The 15,876-nt window shown below is 39.1% G+C and overlaps 1 protein-coding gene across 1 annotated transcript in view; it reads left to right on the top strand.

Moving 5' to 3' along the window:
- The window catches only part of MUSK (muscle associated receptor tyrosine kinase), a 278,906-nt gene that overhangs the window by 199,278 nt on the left and 63,752 nt on the right, over window positions 1-15,876 (top strand). The window contains exon 12 of the mRNA XM_073591125.1: window positions 13,863-13,951. Coding sequence (XP_073447226.1) covers window positions 13,863-13,951 — 89 coding nt within the window. The remainder of the gene's footprint in view (window positions 1-13,862; window positions 13,952-15,876) is intronic.

Genomic DNA, 15,876 nt, shown 5'->3' with positions numbered 1-15,876 from the left:
CCACAAGCACAAACTGAACAGCAGAAAAACGATCTGAAAACCACGAGTCTGAAAGGCGCGAATCGTCTCTCACCACACTTTTACTAACACGAGATTAGCAAAAGGAGCCCAAAGGGTGGTGCACTTGGTATTGAACTGCCCTTTTATAGTCCTGCCGTATGTGCTGTACGTCACCGCTTTCTTGACGTTCGGAAATTCCGACAACTTTGCGCGACCGTGTGTATGCAAGACAAGTTTGAGCCAACATCTATCGGAAAAAATCCGATGGATTTTGTTGTCGGAATGTCTGATCAATGTCCCATTGTGTGTACAGGGCATAATAATGGTGTACCCCACGCAAAATTATAGGTTATCTATGATTAAGTCACGGTCTTATATTGTTGTTGTATGTTTGCCGTCTAGTGCACTGAATGTCATGAGTGCACTTTATTTGAGTATTTTAGCCTTTTTTAATTAGTGATACTTTTGGTACTGCACCATGATGGTATCCACATTTTTTGCATGTATTTGTGCTAAAGGGAGTCTTGTCATTTAAAAGAGATTGCATATACCATATCAGTGGGACTGAAGACATCTGTGGATAATAATAATAATGGTGTACCCCATGCAAAATAATAGGTTATCTATGATCAAGTCATGGTCTTATATTGTTGCTGTATGTTTGCCATCTAGTGCACTGGATGTCACGAGTGCACTTTATTTTAAAAGAGATTGCATATACCATATCACTGGGACTGAAGACATCTGTGGATATATACCTAATATTGGGATTGGCGTTTTTTTACCTTACCTTTGTGTAGGTCTAAGCATTAGGTTAGGAGTCAGAGTGTACACTGTGGTGTGAGATATTATCGGTAGAACTTTTCTTCAAGCAAGATTACTTTGAAGTTTTTGGCACAGTAGCCTGCTGGGCCCAGTAAGCCTGCTGGGCCCAGTAAGCTCCTGTCTTCCTATATGTCTTACAGTTGTGCTCATAAGTTTACATACCCTGACAGAATTTGTGATGAATTTATGATTTTTCAGAGAATATGAATGATAACACAAAAACATTTCTTTTACTCATGGTTAGTGTTTGGGTGAAGCCATTTATTATCAATCAACTGTGTTTACTATATAAGGGCAACAGATACTATCCAAATGACCCTGATCAAAAGTTTACTTAAAGAAAATAAAAACCGCGCTACAATATTTAAAGTCCTTTTACAAAAAAAGTCCAACAGTCATAAATCATAGATGAGTGATGTGAAAATCCTCAAATTTCAAATCTTGTGAGTGAATAATCAGGTGAACACATCTAGAAGGTAGAGCGCTTACCAGAAGTAAGCCATAATAGGCGAGTGGCTTGAAACCCAGCCAGGGCCTTTGAAGACCGATCCGAATGGAATAGAAGGGTCACACTCGAGCCGTAGGTACAGATCCGTCAAGGATTATCAGATACTTAAAGGCTAGTGGACATGTAACCATCACCAAAATGAACAGTTTAGAAAAGAATCCCTCTGGGTGCAACAAGCCACTTGTGGAATCTGCTTACCAGATGTCAGACTAAATTAAGCAGATTTATACAGATGAAATCCAAACACCATAAGGAATGACATAGGGAATGGAGTTCCAGCGAGCCCCTCAATAAAACGCAAAAGAATTTGGGCCCTCAGAGATACCAATCCCCTCAAAGACCAATAGGGCCTAATCAACTTAATAACATTCCCCCTCACCACTCTTATAATTCAGGGCCCCCCAGATTCAATCATCCCCAAAGGGGAGGTGGGTCAAGGTCTATTCCACCACCCCCATTGAGAGAAGGTCACCATGTGAATGGGAGAGGGCGGGGTCACCCAGATTCCAATAGGGGTCGGGGTTACAGTGCCAATTATCCAGATTGGTGGAGACCTAATCAGAACTATGATTCTTTTCAGAGGGCAAATTTCCAAGATTCTTATAATGCTGGTTGGGATTACAATTTCCCTACACATAATAGGTTTTTTCCAATGGGGATATGAATCCTTGTGATGAGGATTTTGATCCATTTGAAACTTATGGATGCCAACAGGATGTCCATGATCCTTCTATGATTTATCCCTCCCAGGACCTCACCACGCCCAATCATACTGTCCCGCCCTCTAGAGGACCAGGGACTTGGGGTTTTTCCAAGCCGGGTCAAGGTCTAAAAAGACCAGTAGAAAGAAGCGAGGAACTAGAGGGGGGAGGCGCCAGCGAGCAAAAAAAAAGCCAGGACATAATAGGGCAGGGCATTTTTAACTTGAGTACCAAGTTAAAAAAAAATGGTCCTAGATAAAGGACTCAAGTTTGCCCCTCCCAGGGGTTTAAATAGATTTCAAACCTATATGGATGTCCACAAGTTTGTCCGCAAACTTAATATTAAAAGATACATGATTGGCAATCCCATCACTAGGAATTCCCAAACCACTGACCAATTTGTTCATTCAGGATTGGCCAATGCATCCCTTTTCAACCCCCCCGCAAAACTTGCTCCCACACTTAAGGTATTTAGGGATGTTGTTTTAAGGGATCTTGAAAGGTTGGAAATAAAAAAAGCTAAGAATTCAAAAGTCATACAAGAAGGTTTAGATTATTTGTGCAAGAACAAAGATTTGATTATCCGCCCAGCGGATAAGGGGGGAGGGATAGTGGTGCTTGATCGTGGGGACTATATGGCAGAAATGACCAGGATCCTTAGCGATACGGATACTTATACTCCCCTCCCCTCCGATCCCAAGATTGGATATCTAAGGGAACTATGTAAGATCGTTTCTAAGGGTTCCACACTAGGAATCTTAAAGGAGAAAGAGAGCCTATTTTTAATCCCTAAGGCCCCGAGGACCCCAATTTTATATTATTTACCTAAAGTTCACAAGAACCCTATCTGCCCCCCGGGACGCCCTATTGTTAGTGGCATCGATTCAATCACATCCCGGGTGGGCAGATATATCGATTTTTTCCTTCAACCCATAGTTCAAAAAATGCCTTCATATATCAAAGACACTCATCATGTGCTGAATCTCCTTTCTAACATTGAGATTAGGTCTGGCATGTGGATGGTGAGTGCCGACGTCTCCTCCCTATACACTATAATTCCCCATGATATGGGTTTAGATGCAGTAAGGGGAGCTTTGAACAGAGATTCGGGTCTCCCCACATGCCAAATTTCTTTTGTTATGGAGCTGCTTGTTTTTGCTGCTTCTCATAATTATTTTTGGTTTTCTAACCAGTTTTATCGCCAAAGTCGTGGTGTTGCTATGGGGGCTAAATACGCCCCCAGCTTGGCCAATCTTTTCATGGCCAAGTGGGAGAAGGATGTCATCTATGCCCACAGGAGTCCTCATCTCGTCCTCTGGGCAAGATATATAGATGACATCCTCCTCCTATGGGATGGTGATGGCCTGGAACTTCAGCAGTTTTTGTCATCTCTCAACACCAACAATCGTGGTATCCATCTCAATTTTGAGATGAGTTAAACCCAAATACATTTTTTGGACCTCACTTTAGCTATAGAGGGCGGGGTTTTATCTACATCCACCTTCTTTAAAGAAAGTGATCGCAATTCCTACATACCATTGGAAAGTTGCCATTATAGACCCTGGATAAAATCAATACCTAAAAGCTAATATATGAGAGTACGTAGGAATTGCTCTGACCCTGACAAGTTTGTATCACAGAGTAATATTCTTACCGAGAGGTTCCTTGAAAAAGGATACACCAGTGATAGTTTGTTACCTGTCTTAAGGGATGTGCAGGGGATGGATAGGGAGCTCCTCCTAAGGGATAAACCAAAGCCAAGTGGGTCAGGTCACAATTTAGGAGTACCCTTTATTACCACCTACTCCCTTCAATACAAGGAAGTAAAACAATTGGTTTCCAAGCATTGGCATATAGTTACCAATGATAGAATTTTGAAGGAAGCTTTACCGCCTAAACCACAAATTGTTTTTAGGGGTGCTCCTTCCTTTAGGAACAAACTGGCCCCCAATATATTGGATCCACCAATGAATAGGACCACCTTTTTTGATCAACTTACTGGATTCTATAAATGCAATAGATGTTGAGTGTGCTCCTTCAATTCCTGCACGAATAGGAGGACTCAGTCTACTAGGACAGGCCAAACTCATTCCATCACTCCATTCATCACCTGTTCTACTTTGGGGGTAGTCTACATGTTGCAATGCCCTTGTGGCTTGCAATATGTGGGGCGGACCAAGCGGCCCCTTCAAGTTCAATGAGCACATTACTAATATTCTTACAGGCTTTAAGAACCACTCGGTTTCCAAACATTGTCATTTGGCACATGATAGAGATCCCTCTAACACCCTTTTTTTAGGGATCGACCGGTTTAAACCTCATTGGCGAGGAAGTTCCATGGTGCGTGAGATTTCAAAACTGGAAATGTCTTGGATCCATAGGATCAAAAGTTCCACAGCCTTTAAGGGGCTTATTAGTTTTTTCATTAAGGAAATGAATCAATTTTCACTCCTATTTTATATTATGTTTATTATGTGGAGGTATCCCCCCCTTTTTTTTTGATATATCTGATATTATATCTAGTTCATAGTGGTATTTTTTATTTTTTAGTTTACATATATATATATATATTTTTCCCATTTTAAGTTTTTATACTGCTTTTCAATATATTAGTCAATGTTTATGCTCAGCAATGGGGAGCTTGAATGTATGTAGATCGTTATTTAATGAGGTCCTCCCATTACAGTGTTAAGTGCAGAATGGCTATGTTGTAAATGCCCCATTTTCCTTGTCAAAAGAAGTTTATTGAGTATACAATGTTATAAAGATACATAAAGTAAGTTTACAAGGATCTATAAAGTAAGCTCATTGTTTTACAGTAGGGTTTATATAGGTAAATATCATGAAATTTCAAATATTAAACATTGGGTTCACGTAAACCTAAATTAAAGATATATATCATTTCCTTAGTTACTTTTGTAGGTATTTAAATGATTTATACCTACTATACATATTGTTTACAAGTAGAGTGTATATAGGTCAAATAAATTCTGATAATGAGCTTTAATCGTAAGGTGGAGAAAAGCAAAGAGAAAGAAGAAAAAGGGTTGAAAGGTAGAGGTATGGTCCACAAGGTTGTCCCGCTCGTCAGTTTATTATTCTTTTTAGTTCTCTTTGAAGCCTTAGAATGGGTGTCTCTGTAAGTCATTTAATCTGTTACCATGGCAACAGGACAGCGTCATTGAAGTTTGACAGGAACTGTTGTTTTATCCAAGGATGCCAAAGTTTTTCAAATTTTGGAATTTGATTTTGATCGATGGCTACCATCTTAGCATGGGACATTGTATTATTCATTCTGTGAATTGTTTCTGCTAGTACCAATGTAGGAGATTTCCATGCCTTGGCCACTGTTTGTTTTGCAGCCGTTATTAGTTGGATCATAAGTTTGAATTGAGAGAGTGTTAACCATTCCGGTTTTAGATTAAGTAAAGTTAAATATGGATCTGGTTGTATTATTTTTTAAAATATTTTAGATGCAATCACGAAGACTTCCTTCCAGAAGGTTTGGATTACTGGGCACGTCCACCATATGTGTAAATATGTGCCTATTTCTGGGCATCCTCGAAAACAAAGAGCTGAGGTATTAGGTGAATATTTTGCCACTCTAGCGGGTACAAGGTACCAGCGAGTTAGGACTTTATAATTTGTCTCCAGTGCTAAGATGTTGGGTGAAGATGACTTAGATGTGAGCCATATGTTAGACCAGTCCGTGTCTTCTAAAGTTCGTCCCAGGTCCTCCTCCCACCTCTGAACGTAAGAGGGTCTATTAAGATTTGCTACTCCATATAATTGATTATAAAGTGATGAAATTGTACCTTTAGCAAATGGATCTTTTGTACAGATTGACTCAAAAATGGATAATTGGGATAATGGTGTATCCCCCTTTAGGAATGGTGTATAGAAATTTTTGATTTGGAGATATCTAAATATCTCAGAGTTTGGTAGATCATATTTTTCTCTAAGCGATGGGAATGAAAGGAATGATTTAGATGCTATGAAGTCATTTAGTGTCTGAATGCCTGATGTTGTCCAAGCTTTAAAAGAATTTGGGTAGATCAATGCCGGATAAAAGGCCGGATTTCTGATAAAAGAAAGGAGAGGATTGTGTGGAGATTGTAACTGATATTTGGTTTTTAGTTTATCCCAGAGAGATAAGAAGTGTTTAGTTATGGGATTATGAATTTTAAAGCGGTCTTTAGGATCAAGCCATAATAAATTTGATATTAATAGAGGGTCATTTTCTGAAGCCTCTATAAATACCCATAATGGGATTTCCTGTTTTGCATGGTATTTGGACAGACTGGCCAAATGTGCTGCTCTGTAGTAGTTAGTAAAATTAGGGTATCCCAGGCCTCCTTTATTTTTGGGAAGATGTAGTGTGTGTATAGGTATACGTGGTTTAGAAGAGCCCCATATAAACGAAGTTGCTCTTTTTTGTACTATTCTCAAAAAATAGGAAGGAATTGGAATAGGGAGGACTCTGAATAGATAAAGCAATTTGGGTAGAATAGTCATTTTGATTGCATTAATCTTCCCTATCCAGGATAAAGGAAGTTGCGACCATTGTTTTATTAGATTTGTGATCTGTCTTAATACAGGAGGATAATTGGTTGAGAATAAGTCAGAATGAGATGCTGTTAAATGAATTCCAAGATATGGGATTGATTTTTCTGCCCATGTGAATGGGAGTGCAGCCCTAGCCGGGATCAATTCCATGTTTGTGAGTGAAATATTAAGCACTAGGCATTTCTTAGGATTAATCATAAGGCTGGATAGGGCTGCAAACCCATCAAGAGCTGGTATTAAGTTAGGACCAGAGACCTGTGGTGATGATAGAAAAAGTAATATATCGTCTGCAAATATACATAATTTGTGTGTAATACCTCCTACTTCAATGCCAGTTATAGTTTGGTTTGTTCTGATGTATTGGGCCATGGGTTCGAGTATAAGGGCAAATAATAAGGGAGATAATGGGCAACCCTGTCGGGTACCTCTTTCGATATTAAAGGCTTCAGATTTGTATCCAGCATATTTTATATAGGCTTTGGGTTTATTATATAATGCTTTGATCCATGTTAAAAAGTGGGGTCCAAAACCCCATTTTTGTAATGAATATTGCATATATTGCCAGGATACTGTGTCAAATGCCCTCTTAATATCGAGAGATAGAAAACATAAAGGGATTTTCCGTTTTTTAGCAATATGTGCCAATAACACTGCCCTGCGTATATTATCGCCTGCCTGTCTATTTGGCATGAAGCCTACTTGATCTCTATGTATTAATTTTCCTATAATGCTATTGAGGCGTTTTGCTATTATTTTTGCTAATAATTTAATATCGAGGTTTAACAGAGAGATAGGCCGATAATTCACACAGGAAGTATCATCAGAAAGGGGTTTTGGGATCATACAAACAATTGCCATTAGTGTTTCTTGCCGAAAAGAATGTCCATCAAGAAGTTTGTTAAAAGTTTCAGTGAGAATGGGAGAGAGTATTTCTGAGAATGTTTTATAGTATAAAGCCGAGTAGCCGTCTGGGCCTGGTCTTTTGTTAAGTTTTAGGTCTTTTATGGCGTTAGCAACTTCATCTATAGTTATAGGCTCATCCAAACTGCTTTTTTGATTCTGAGATAACTCAGGTAAGGTTATTTTTGAGAAGAAGGATTCAGCCTCTGTAGGATTAAATTCATTGTTTGTCTTGTATAAAGTTGCGAGATGTGAGTGAAATTTATGGACTATTTTAACTGGATTACAAGTGTAAACATTTTTTGATAATTTCAAACGTATTGGTTTGAAAGATTTGTTTGTTGAATTTAATGCCCGAGCCAAATATGTACCTGGTTTGTTTGTATTCATGTAGAAATTGTGTTTGGAGCGTTTGAGGGATTTATCAACTGACTCAGTGAGAAATAGATTGTATTCCAATCTAGATTTTTCAAGATGAGATTTTGTACTCTGAGATGGATTATCTTGAAATGATATGTAGGCTGCATTAAAATTGAGTTCTAGTTTTTTTGCTAGATTTTTGCGTTCCCGTTTAAATAGTGCCATTTGTCTTTGTATTGTACCACGCAAGACAGGCTTATGAGCTTCCCACAGTGTTATTGGGGAGATGTCTGTTGTATTATTAATTGATATGTATTCCTTTAAAGCTTGTTCAATGGCCATCTGATGTAGTGGGTGTTTGAGCATTATGTCCGGTAAGTACCACGTTGGGTCATGCGCTTTTGGTATGGCTGAGGCTATAGTAGTGTATACTGCATTATGGTCAGACCACGGAATCTGAATTATATCTGATGCAATAATTTCTGGTATCATTCCTATTGTTAGAAAAATATGATCTATTCTGGTGAAGGTTTGATGAGGGTGCGAGAAATAAGTGAATTTCTTTTTCATTGGGTTACTTTCTCTCCATGAATCTACCAGATTGTATTTGGAAAGAAGTTGAGAAAAAGGTAATCTAGAGGTTATTTTGGATGGTGTAAAAGGTGATTTATCTAGAAATGGGAGGAGGACCTGGTTCGAATCCCCACACATTATCACTGTTCCTATTTTGTGTGTATTAATCACTTGTAATATATGTGAGAGGAATGGTGTAGGTTGTTTGTTAGGAGCGTAGTAGGAAATCACCGTGATTGCTGTATCCATTATATAACCCATGAGTATCAGGTATCTACCTTCTGGGTCTTTAATTTCTGATGATAAGGTGAATGGTGTGGATCGGTGAAATGCAATTAGAGTTCCCCTTTGCTTGGTACAGGCAGAAGCCGTGTAAATTAGTTGATAAAAAGGAGAAATATATTTTGGAGTAGAATCTTTGGTGAAGTGTGTTTCTTGGAGGCATACTATGTGAGCCTTCTTGTTATGGAAAGTACGGAAGGCTTTGGTCCTTTTTTGAGGGACATTTATTCCCTGAACATTCAGGGAAAGTATATTCAGTGGTGCCATGGCAATAGATCAAATAGTTTTGACTTACTTTTTGTTATGCAGAGCTGACTGCGCAGATCAACCTGTGTGGACTGAAGAGATGAATAGATAGAAAAGAAACCAGTGAATTCTGGAGTAAAGAGTAAACAAAAAACATATGAGATTAGATGATACATTGTATAAATTATTTTTTGCAAGTAATCACAATTTACCCGTGAAAGAGAATAAATATCTCTCTCAGGGGAATAAGTGCCTTCGTCACACTCCCACATAATATGGTTGGGAGAATGAGGAGGGCTAATGGGGGTACACGGATCTTCTGCTTACAGGAGAGAAGTGCTATGTCAAAAGACATCAAAATGATGTTTCATTAATTGGAGTGCAGAATATAGTTTTTGTTGAAATTATTTATTCCAGGGTGGTTGTATATGGTTAGTCTTGCCCTAGGCTAAATAATTCAGTTAGAAAGGTACTGTTAATAACATTGGTATTGATGAAGATAGTTTGAATTATTTTGGGATTTTAACCCTTTTAGAGTAAACAATTACATATTTTATTCATATGTAACTGTTTAGATATGTTAACTCATAAAATTGAGGTTGTATTGCTTCAGATTAGAATAAACAAAAACACAATTCTAGGAACTAGTTAGGTAATAATATATTTGTTTTAAGAAAAGAAAGAAAAAGCTTCCATTACTTCTGGATTATTGAACATATTTGTCCTAAAAAGTAATAAATCTATTGTTATTACCTGATAATATATAACTGAACAAGAATTTCCTTATTTCACTTATATATTCTAAGGCCATATGAATCAGAAGTAATAAGAAATATAACTGGAATGTAACATGATCCCACACAGTGTGTGACTATCAGAATGTAGTTACACTCAGTTATAAATATAGTTTTTTTTTTTTTTTATAGAGAACCATCTCTTAGTATAATAAATGAAGAGATATCAGGAATTAGGATGTCAGTCCATTGAATCTTCTTGGTCCATGGATGATGTGGCATAACGGCCTCTTTTGTGAGAATGATGATTCCCATTTTGTTCTGAAATTTTCTGGGTGCTGCCTGAAGGTGAAGATGATGCCATTCTTCTGCGTGTGGGAGTGTTGCTGCTTGTGGGTTCTGTCAGATTTAATTTGAAAAGGGTTTGTTGTAGTTCATCTGCTGATCTGCTTCTGTAAATTGTACCTTGGTAGTTAAATCTGACTGAAAAGGGGAAGCCCCATTGATACATAATGTTGTGGCGTTGCAGTTCCATTAGTTGGGGTTTCATGGATCGTCTTTTAGTAATAGTAAGTTGGGATAGGTCAGCAAAAATTTGATAATTGTGTCCTTGAAAATTAAGTTCCTTTTTTTCTCTTGCAGCAATTAGTATTTGTTCTTTCGTTCTGTAATAATGAAATTTTGTGATTATATCACGTGGGGGTCCATCTTTCTTTTTGGCTGTGAGGGCTCTGTGTACTCTGTCCAGTTCTAAACGTTCAATAGGGATATCTGGCTTTAGTTCTTGTAATAGAGCAGTAATAGTAGATTGCAGGTCTGTCACAGTTTCAGGTATTCCCCTTATGCGCAAGTTTGAACGTCTGGCTCTATTTTTGTAATCTTCGAGCTTAGTTTGAAGTATTAAATTCTCTTTTTTTAATTGTTCCAATTCTGTTATATTTTCTTGGGTTGTAATTTCAATTTCATCCATTTTTATTTCTAAGGCTGCGGTGCGGTTTCCCAGCTCTCTTATTTCTTTGGTTAGGCTTTTTGTTATTTGGTCTGAGGTTTGTTTTAAAGCCTTATGAAGCATCTTTTCAAATTGTAATAATATTACTGGGGATACTGAGGAGGCTTGTGGAGAAGTTTGTGAGAGGATTTGTTCTGTATCTGACTCAAATGGAGAGTCTTGCTGTGACATTTTCTGTCTGTGAGAGCGCCCTGATGCTGTATCTTGTGAGGTGACTGGAGCTGCTTCAGCTGCAGTGAGTGCCTGTGAGCTCTTTGTGAGGTGATTTTTATTTCTGCCACGGTTTCCTCCCAGTACCATATTTCCTGCCCAAACTTTCACAGTTTGTTCCCTGGGGCAAAAAGGTTCAAATGGATACCTTTTGAGCCTGCAGGCTCCGCTTTGTCCTTCTCTTCTCTCCTCAGCGGTGTGGAGCTCTAACACTGCATGTCTGCTCCGCTAGGCTCCGCCTCCTGCCCCCCCATAAATGCCCCATTTTCAATATTTGTTTTTTAAGAGTCTTTGATGTGCAGGTCATTAGTAGTTTTGTGACCGCCTCTTGGGAGTGTGGGGATGTGAGTCTGGTGTTTTATCTTACACTATTGGCTCCTTTCCTTATTTTCCCTTAGATATTTACTGTTGTTGCCCACATCCAAGATGGCGCTCTGAGATTCCCACAGCAGGACTCAGGGCGAGGCTTGGTGTGCGCATAAATAGTGGTGGCTTAGCACGCTGCCCGTTCCCCATTGAGAACGTCAACGTATGATGAAACGCGTCTGGGAGGGACGTGCTGACGTCACCACGTCGCCCTGTTGAGGACGGGAGCTTTGCTTTTAGTGCCGGCCGGCATCACATTTTATCTCTTCACCTATTGTAAGTGTTATTCTTTTAATAAAGTCTTGAATATATACAGTATCACACTATTGGCCATTTCTTCCAAATAATCTTGCACTGCTGAGTTCGGGTCAGGATTTCCAGGACGCATCCACGCTGTTCCTGCTGGGACTTTGGTCTGTGTGCGAGTCAGTCTGCCTACCCTAATCTGACATCTGGTAAGCAGGATTTTCACTAGGCCCGCTGGAACTCCATTCCCTATGTCATTCCTTATGGTGTTTGGATTTCAGCTGTATAAATCTGCTTAATTTAGTCTGACATCTGGTAAGCAGATTCCACAAGTGGCTTGTTGCACCCAGAGGGATTCTTTTCTAAACTGTTCATTTTGGTGATGGTTACATGTCCACTAGCCTTTAAGTATCTGATAATCCTTGACGGATCTGTACCTACGGCTCGAGTGTGACCCTTCTATTCCATTCGGATCGGTCTTCAAAGGCCCTGGCTGGGTTTCAAGCCACTCGCCTATTTTGGCTTACTTCTGGTAAGCGCTCTACCTTCTAGATGTGTTCACCTGATTATTCACTCACAAGATTTGAAATTTTGAGGATTTTCACGTCACTCATCTATGATTTATGACTGTTGGACTTTTTTTGTAAAAGGACTTTAAATATTGTAGCGCGGTTTTTATTTTCTTTATTCTTGTTCGGTGTGCCTCACTTATAACTGCAGCTTATTTTTATTTCTATATCTATTTTATTTTCCCTAGTGCAGTTTTTTATTTTTTAAAAGTTTACTTACCCTGGTGATTTTGGCCTGATAACATGCATGCAAGTTGACACAAAGGGGTTTGAATGGCTATTAAAAGGTAACCATCCTCACCTGTGATCTGTTTGCTTGCAATTAGTGTGTGTGTGTATAAAAGGCCCTACATTTCTGGACTCCTGACAGATCCTTGCATCTTTCATCCAGTGCTGCACTGACGTTTCTGGATTCTGAGTCATGGTGAAAGCAAAAGAATTTTCGAAGGATCTGCAGGAAAAGGTAGTTGAATTGTATAAAACAGGAAAGGGATATAAAAAGATATCCAAGAAATTGAGAATGCCAATCAGCAGTGTTCAAACTCTAATCAAGAAGTAGAAAATGAGGGGATCTGTTGAAACCAAACCACAGTCAGGTAGACCAACTAAACTTTCAGCCACAACTGCCAGGAAAATTGTTCGGGATGCAAAGAAAAACGAACAAATAACTTCAGGTGAAATACAGGACTCTCTGAAAACATGTTGTATGGCTGTTTCAAGATGCACAATAAGGAGGCACTTGAAAAAAGATGGGCTGCATGGTTGAGTCATCAGAAAAAAAACATTACTACTCAAATGCCACAAAGTATCCTGCTTACAATACGCCAAACAGCACAGAGATATGCCTCAAACCTTCTGGCACAAGTCATTTGGAGTGATGAGACAAAAATGTAGCTTTTTGGCCACAACCATAAACGCTACATTTGGAGAGGACTCAACAAGGCCTATGATGAAAGGTATGAAGGTGGATCGCTGATGATTTGGGGATGTGTGAGCTACAATGGCACAGGAAATTTGATCAAAATTGTTGGCAAGATGAATGCAAAAAAATACTGGAGGAACATTTATATTCATCAGCCAGGAAGCTGTGCATGGGACGTAATTGGACACTCCAACATGACAATGATCCAAAACACAAGGCCAAGTCGATCTGTCATTGGCTACAGCAGAATAAAGTGAAAGTTCTGGAGTGGCCATCTCAGTCTCCTGGCCTCAATATCATTGAGCCACTATGGGGAGATCGCAAACATGCAGTTCATGCAAGACAGCCCAAGAATTTACAGGAACTGGAGGCTTTTTGCCAAGAGGAATGGGCAGCTTCACCATCTGAGAAGATAAAGAGCCTCATCCACAAATACCACAAAAGACTTCAAGTGGTCATTGATGTTAAAGGGGGCAATACATGGTATTAAGAACTGGGGTATGTAAACTTTTGATCAGGGTCAGGATCATTAGGGTAGTTTCAGGGTCATTAGGGTAGTTTCTGTTGCCATCATGATTTAAAAAGAGTAAACACAATTGATTGATAATAAATGGCTTCAGCCAAACACTAACCACGAGTGAAAGAAAAGTTTTTGTGTCATCATTCATATTCTATGAAAAATGGCCAGGAAATCATAAATTCTGCCAGGGTTTGTAAACTTATGAGCACAACTGTATATGACTTTACTCACCAGCATTTACAAAAAACTGTTATAATAGTTTTGGGTTGAATGGCCTTTTACTATACAAAGAGTAATCATTTAAAAGCCTTTTTATGTATCCTAGAAACATGTTATAGAGGCACTGGAAGACATTACCAAGGAAATGTCAACACTACAGCTTCAGGAATTCCATGCCAGAAATGGAGTCAGCAGGTAATTTATCTTACATCATATTATACACAAAACAGAAGCAAAATACTTAGTCAAGGGCAGCCCAGTGTCTCTGGCTTCGTTAAATTCCAGTTCTCTTGTCTCAGGGAAAATGTCAAGATCCAATGTGTTATCTTAATATGGGAAAAGAGCTAATAAAATAAATTCTTATCCAGTTGAGACCTTTGAAAAATATTTGCTGTTCTGCACAAGCACCTGCATATTCCTCTGTTGCACCATAATGAGATTTTCTAATGCTTTATTTGGTTTTAAAATAAGTAACTTACGATATAAACACAGACTCTATAACAGTTCTAAGAAATGATAAGTGGCTGCAGCTGCAGTTGTAATTGCAGTTCAGTTTACAGCATTTTACAGAGAAAATCAGTTATCAGTGGTTCATTTTTCATGTGTACATAACCGATAAGAAAGACACATTTATTTATTAGTATCACTTACTTCTGTACCCTTGGCCTGATTTGCTAAAATATAAATGCAAAGAGTCAATGAATGAAACATCCAAACATGGGAAGGAGAATTAAGGACCAAATGAACTTTTAAATTGTAAACAGCTAAATACATCTAGTACATCTAAACAAAAGGTGTGCTAACTCAAAGACAGACGTTCTTCAAGGGGTTGTAAACCCTCATGTTTTTCATCCTATGCATTAAAGTAAAAAAACTTCTATCACTGACCTGTCCCCCCCGTTTTACTCACTTCCTGTGAGTTCTGTAATTCCCATGTCGGAGATGCGCTCTTCCCCTTTGCGCGTTGTCTCGGCTCTTGATTGGATTGATTGCTAGAAGCGCAGCCATTGGCTCCCGCTGCTGTCAATCAAATTCAATAACATGGGCACCGGGGTGCGGGGCCGAGTCCGGCATTCAGCGTCTATGCAAGGTAACCCCCCGGGAGAGTGCTTCCCCTAGGGGGTTATACGATGCGGAGAGGAGCTACCAACGCCACCGGGGGACCCCAGAAGTCGAGGATCTGAGCCACTCTGTGCAAAATGAACTGCACAGTGGTGGTAAGTATGACATGTTCGTTTTTTTTTTTGTTTGTTTTTTTTTAAAGAACAAAGCCTTACAATCACTTTAATCAAGATTCCATGTAATCCTAGGGTTCCTCCAGAAGTTGCTAGGGATTCCTTGAGTAATGAGCAATTTCTGCCTCTCAGATAAGTAACCACTGACATTGTGACTGACAGTGATTTTTTTATCTATTTGTAAGTGAGGTATTCTTCCCGATGACTACAAATGTAAGGAGCATTCTTTCCAGTGACCAAAGTTATATCAAGGTTCCTCTGTGTTAAAAAGGCCGAAAAAGGCTGGTCTAAGGGCTCATTTATACATGCAACACCTTCTGAAGAGTGATTCATAGTGAAATGCTTTCCACAGGGCCTTCTCACCACCTGTTTTAAGCCCAAAGGCCCAGACCATTGTGTCGTTCTATTCACTTGAACCTCCCACCCAACAAGACAACAGGCATAAGCAATAGTTAGGGGATTGTAAAAACACAGCCCAAGCACAAGTGTAGCTCATTTTCTTTAGAAAGCAGCCACAGCCTGAGTAGAAGACCCTGCAGGCATTAAAATAAAATAGAGCTTTGCTTTCTTACATTTGAATGATGGCAATAAGGATTTCCCTGCACTTAAAGTGCTATTAAACTCTGGTTAAAAAATAAATTCTATTTAAGTGTATATTCTTCAAAAATTTGTAAAGGCGCATTTTTTATTACAATAACAAACATGTTATCTTTAAATGTTCTGTGCAAAGGTATTGTACAGAGCAGCCCCAAACCTCCTCTTGTGGGACCCCCCGCTGGCAATCTTGGCTCCTCTTCTGTGTCTGCTGCCATAGCAAGTGCTGCTATGGGGGCAGACATGTGAACTTGATCCCAAGGCGGGCTGCGTGCATTTGTAGACACACAC

This window comes from Aquarana catesbeiana, linkage group LG01 (assembly GCF_042186555.1).
Source record: "Aquarana catesbeiana isolate 2022-GZ linkage group LG01, ASM4218655v1, whole genome shotgun sequence".
NCBI classification, from domain to species: Eukaryota; Metazoa; Chordata; class Amphibia; order Anura; family Ranidae; genus Aquarana; species Aquarana catesbeiana.
Note: the sequence above shows the minus strand (reverse complement) of the source record. Positions and strands in the feature narration are given on the sequence as shown.